The sequence below is a fragment of the Amphiura filiformis genome, chromosome 8 (assembly GCF_039555335.1).
Source record: "Amphiura filiformis chromosome 8, Afil_fr2py, whole genome shotgun sequence".
Classification (NCBI taxonomy): domain Eukaryota; kingdom Metazoa; phylum Echinodermata; class Ophiuroidea; order Amphilepidida; family Amphiuridae; genus Amphiura; species Amphiura filiformis.
The window spans coordinates 50777632-50783583 of record NC_092635.1 but is presented as its reverse complement, the minus strand read 5'-3'; the positions used below and the strand labels follow the sequence as shown (position 1 = coordinate 50783583).

The 5952-nt window shown below is 42.0% G+C and overlaps 1 protein-coding gene across 1 annotated transcript; it reads left to right on the top strand.

The window, feature by feature from the left end:
* The first annotated feature begins 1663 nt into the window (after positions 1–1663).
* On the top strand, positions 1664–2977 carry LOC140159594 (uncharacterized). The gene has a single exon (XM_072183087.1). The coding sequence runs from the start codon at positions 1664–1666 to the stop codon at positions 2975–2977; it is 1314 nt and encodes a 437-aa protein (XP_072039188.1).
* Positions 2978–5952: the final 2975 nt, after the last annotated feature.

Sequence of the window (5952 nt, the reverse complement as noted above, 5' to 3'; positions counted from 1 at the left end):
AAAATAAAGACAAACGTTGCTTCGTGTACAGCGTCGTTCGAGCCATCTATCCAACTGACGATAATCCACATCGGGTAGACAACAAGGTTAAAGAAAAAGTCAAAAAGCTCAACTTGGATGGTATTTCCTTTCCGACTCCTATATCGCAAATTGCCAAGTTTGAAAAGAACAATCCCACAATCTCCGTAAATGTAGGATTGTACAAACCAAAGGGTACTGACAAAGACACGAAGTACAACCACGCCATTGATCCTTTAGTAAAGAGCGATTACCCCGATCGTCCTCATCGCGTCGATCTTCTCATGATTAAGGGAAAAAACTCTAAAGACAAAGAAACCAGTCACTATACCGTGGTTAAGGACATGGGCAGACTTTTGAGGAAGATAACAACCAAGAAAAAAGTAAAACACTACCACTGCAGAAACTGCTACAAAGGTTACATTTGCATAGAACGACTAAGGGTGCACGAAGATCTATGCCATACTCATGAGCCCACGAGAATTGAGATGCCAAAAGCAACGAAAGACGGCGATCCTCCAACTCAGTTCTTCAAGAACTTCTTCAAGTCGCAGAGCGTTCCATTCGTCGTTTACGCAGACTTTGAAGCCTTTACAAATCCGATACAAACCTGCGAACCCGAAGTTCCTCGAAAGACGACGAAATACCAAAAGCACGAACCTTCGGGCTTTTGCTACTACATCATGTGTTTCGATGATTCCGTGTACTCTCAAGAGCCTGTAAGGTACACCAAGCAAAGCGAAACTGAGGACGTATCCCAAACCTTCGTGAACAAACTCGAGGAAGACATTAGAAAGATCTACGACAGGTTTTACAAACGGGAAAACAATCCTTACATACTCGCGGAAAATATGATCATCAGTCCCGAAGAGCGAAAGCTGTACAAGAAGTCTACGCGATGTCACATTTGTAAGAAACCTCTAACCCCGAAAAACAAGAACAACAGAACCGTTAGAGATCACTGCCACTTTACTGGAAAATTCAGAGGAGCTGCTCACAATCAGTGCAATCTCGCTTACAGAATGCCGAGTTTCATTCCGGTATTCTTTCACAATCTCGCGGGATACGACTCTCACCTCTTCATCAAAAATCTCGGTAAGACCAAGGGAAAAATAGACTGCATTCCGAACAACGAGGAAAAGTTCATCTCCTTCAGCAAAACAATAGTGGTAGATTCCTTCGTTCCTATGAGGGATCGAATCAACGCGCTACCGAACGAAGTCTGCCATATTTGCAAAGAACCGCTAACACAAAAGACAAGAAGAATCCAACCGTAGCCGATGTGTCGTATCCAAAGAAAGAATCTTTAGGACCGGCTCATCAAAAGTGCATCAAACCAGTCGATGTCAAATACGAGATCAGGTTTCTCGATAGCTTCAAGTTTCAGCCCGCCGGCTTGGGTACACTCGTGAATAATCTTTCGGATTTTCCCGAAATTGCCAAATTTTTTAAAGACAGCGAAAAATTGCAACTTCTTCTAAGAAAAGGAGTGTACCCTTACGATTACGTCAACTCTCTCGAAAAACTTCGAGAGACCGGTCTTCCTCCCAAAGAAGCGTTTTACTCCAAGCTCAACGACGACGATATCTTCGACGAAGATTACCAGCACGCGCGGAATGTTTGGGATACCTTCGGAATGAAAACCATGAGGGAGTACCACGATCTGTATCTCAAGACGGACGTTCTCCTTCTAGCCGACGTGTTTGAAAATTTCAGAAAAACTAGTCTGGAAAACTACGAACTGGATCCTTGTTGGTACTATACGGCTCCCGGACTTTCTTACGACGCCATGCTAAAAATGACGGGCGTACGTCTGGAACTTCTCACTGATTACGACATGATTCTGTTTTTTGAAAAGAACAAGAGGGGTGGGATTTGCTTGATACCTACTAGACATAGCAAAGCCAACAACAAGTACATGGGCGACGATTACGATTCGAGCAAGCCCTCCAAGTACATCGAGTACGTTGACAACAACAACCTTTACGGATGGGCCATGAGTCAAAAGCTTCCGGTCGGTGGCTTTGAGTGGATGACGTCGAAAGAGCTAGACAATTGGCGCAAAATCCCGTGCACCCTTGAAGTGAATCTGGAATATCCCAAAGAGCTGCACGACCTTCACAACGACTTTCCCCTAGCTCCAGAAAGACTGATCGTGAACAAAGTGGAAAAACTAATTCCGAATCTGAACGACAAGGAAAAGTACGTTATCCACCACGTGGCTCTGAAGCAGTGCTTGGAGCTTGGACTCAAACTGACCAAGGTTCACAGAGGGATAAAATACCGAGAGGAAGCCTTCATGAAATCATACATCGACAAGAATACCAGTCTTCGAACAAAAGCCAAATCGGAGTTTGAGAAGGATTTCTTCAAACTGATGAACAACAGCGTCTTTGGAAAAACGATGGAAAACATTCGAAACAGAGTGGACATTCATCTTGTGACCACCCAAGATGAAGCTCGCAAGTTAACCACAAAACCCACCTACGACCGATACACCAGCTTTGACGAAAACCTCGTGGCCGTTCACATGAAGAAAACCTCGCTGTACTTTAACAAGCCGATATATCTCGGAGCGAGCATCCTGGATATCGCAAAGACGAAGATGTACGACTTTCACTACAATTACATCAAGAAAAAGTACGGAAACAAAGCGAAGCTCTGTATGACAGACACAGACTCGCTACTTTATCAAATCGAGACCGAAGATTTCTACGAGGACATCACTCCAGACGTGGACCGCTACTTTGATACTTCCAACTACCCAGCTGATCATCCGTCGGGAATTCCGACTGGAAAGAACAAAAAAGTTCCAGGCATGTTCAAGGACGAAGCCGGAGGAAAGCAGATAGTGGAATATGTTGGACTGAGACCAAAGTTGTACGCTTTCAGAATGCACGAGGGAAACGAGGAAAAGAGGTGCAAAGGCATAAAGAAAGCAGTCGTCGAAAAAGTATGAACTTTGACAACTTCAAGCAATGCCTTACCACTAAAAAGCCTCTGACGAGAAATATGAATGTGATGAGGAGTCACAATCACGATATCTACACAGAAACCGTTAACAAAGTTGCGTTAGATGCTAACGATGACAAAAGAATTATACACGAAGACGGAATACACACGTATGCGATTGGACACTACGCCGTAAAACTTGAATAAGAAAGTTTACTTCAAAACTCTGTCGGGTGGCAACTGTGTACCCTCGGGTACTATCATAAGCTCCTGTCTAACAAACGCTCTTTTTGGTGCTCCCTTCGACAAATAGTACAAAATTGGATCACCCGGTGTCCTCACGATACTATCAACCGTGTAAGTTTCCAGAGACCAAATGGGATCGGTTGCGCGTCTTCTCTCACCTCCCTCCAACTCTCCGGGAGCGTAAAGATATCTCAATCTCACGTTACCTGGAATTTCAATCTCATTTTTCAACTTTTGTGGAGCTGAAGGCAACGTTTCAATCTTTTTCTTCTTGATAGCATCAACCGGTTTCATTCCTATCAGCCGAGTCTCTTCGCTGTTCAAAGCTCTGATCACATCCGGAAGCCTACCCACCCACTCGGTAGACCTCACATTTTTCTGACCACGAGCTTCCATCAGTATTTCCTGCGAGTACTGATGGCCAAACAGTCTTTCAGCCAAAGTTCTGTTGAATCTTTCAACAATTGCCTGAGCTCTATGTTGACCAGGCAACCCTCTTCTGATATCGACCTTGTGCTTTTTCATCACTTCGTTCACTTTGCCCATGAATTCTCTTCCAGGATCGACCTGCAGAAGCTTCGGCCACTTTAAAACTCGAGAGTAAATTTTTTCAAATGCCTTAGCCACCTCCCCAGATTCCTTCGAGCTCAGAGGCTCAGCTTCCTTGTATCTGCTCGCGACATCCACCACAGTCAACGCGTACTTGTAAAGCTTTTTTCCTTTACTCGGTCTGTCGTGAGGGAGAAACAACAAATCGGCTTGATGAACTTCATTAGGTACACTTACGTTAAATTTTGCTCTGGGAATGTACTTCGGAGGTGGTAGGTAAATTTGCCACTGAGTCTGCTTTTTTTAAAAATTTCTAGCTTTTTCTTTCGTCACTCCAACCTCTTTCGCCAGCTTGTCTATCGCAGAAACACCCTTCCAATACCCTCTCGGACTGTAGTAAACCTTAGACATTTTAGTTTCAGCCATCTTTTATTTTTAGCCTCGATTTAAAAATAAAAACAGTTTAAGAAAATCCCGGCTAATAAAAAAACAAACAAAATGGCAAAACAAACAAGCATACTGAAGGTGGAATTTGAGCACTTGTTAGAAGAGCAAAAAGGATCCTCAATTTTGAAATGGGTTGAACTAGAAGAAGGTGGAATTTACAAAATTACCAATTTTGAGATCATGGAAACCAGGGTTGGAAAATCCGGAGTTATCACTCTCAGTGATAACACTCGAGTTTGGAGTTGTTCTACCCTAACAAAAAGGCTAGAGAACTTGGACTTGGACTTCGGTAAATCAATAGCTTTTGTTAAACCCACGGGCAAAAAGAAAGCAAAACAACCGGGAACATGTACCACAGTTTTGACCTTGTAGTGAAAGAGTTGGAATATGATGAAGACTCAGACTAGACGTACAGTCTACCATAACCAACAAAAAAAAATCCTCTTTAGACATTCAGTCTAAAGGGGATTTTTTTATTGATACAAAAATGAAGTGTACGAGTAAATACAAGCGTTGTTTTTGCAAATTGTGTAAAAAGAAAACTCGCCTTCGAAAACAGAACAAAAAACCGATTTGTCTATACGGTACCGAATTTAATCAGTTGTTTAAAGAACCTGCGCGAGTGCAAAGCATACCAAAATGTAAAAATTGCAACTCAGAATACATAGTAGACGATGTGTGTTATGATTGTGGTTTAGAAAATGACGCGTCTCTTAACGAGAACTCACCCCGAGTTAACATCGACCAAATTCAACAACCGAAAAAATACTGCGAAACCAAGACCTACCAGTTTGAAGAATACATCGAAATCTATCTAGGAAATGTTACGAGTACTTCTGAGATTTTGATTGACGAGTTTGTTACAAAAATGAAGTGTACGAGTAAATATAAGCGCTGTTTTTGCAAATTGTGTAAAAAGAAAACTTGCCTTCGAAAACAGAACAAAAAACCGATTTGTCTATACGGTACTGAATTTAATCAGTTGTTTAAAGAACCCGCGCGAGTGCAAAGCATACCAAAATGTAACTCAAAATACAGTGGAAATGTTACGAGTACTTCTGAGATTTTGATCGACGAGTTTGTTAAAAAATTTAAAAAATAAAAAAATGTTCGAGTCCCTGAGTAAAAAGACTTGTTAAAAGTCTTTAGATCAGACCCAAAAGCCGTTCACAAGATTTACTACAAAGTTACGGGCAATTCTCCCGTCGATTTTTGGCACGATCGAGCTAATTTGTTATGCGATCTTGATAATATACTGAAAATTTATCTACAAAATAAACCCAAGAGAAATAATTTTAACATCCACTACACTCTTTTTTTTTACTCAAACGAAGAAATTATCCCGTAACTCTCGATGATTTTCCAGAGATTAGAGGCTCAGCTCCCACCCAAATACTTTTATCCAAAGTATTTGATAGCGACCATACCGGTTCCGAGCAATCCCAGTCCGAGCAAAGCTAATTCCCCGTTCTGGATCGATTTTGTTTGATCTTCGTCGAGATACTCTCCATCATAAAGTTGTGGTTCGGGTGGAAAAGAATCCATCAAAATTCCCGTTAAATTATAATACTGTCTCATCGCGTCATCGACGTCCGAAAAGGTTCTCTCCGCGTGACCCTGTTTTTTAATTGATCGTTGATGTAATCTATTCTTGAAAGACGCGCTAAATTCCAAGAATCTCGGTCGTGCTGAAGTTTTTCGAGAGCGAGATCGTGTCTTTTGCGTTCTTCCGAACTACTG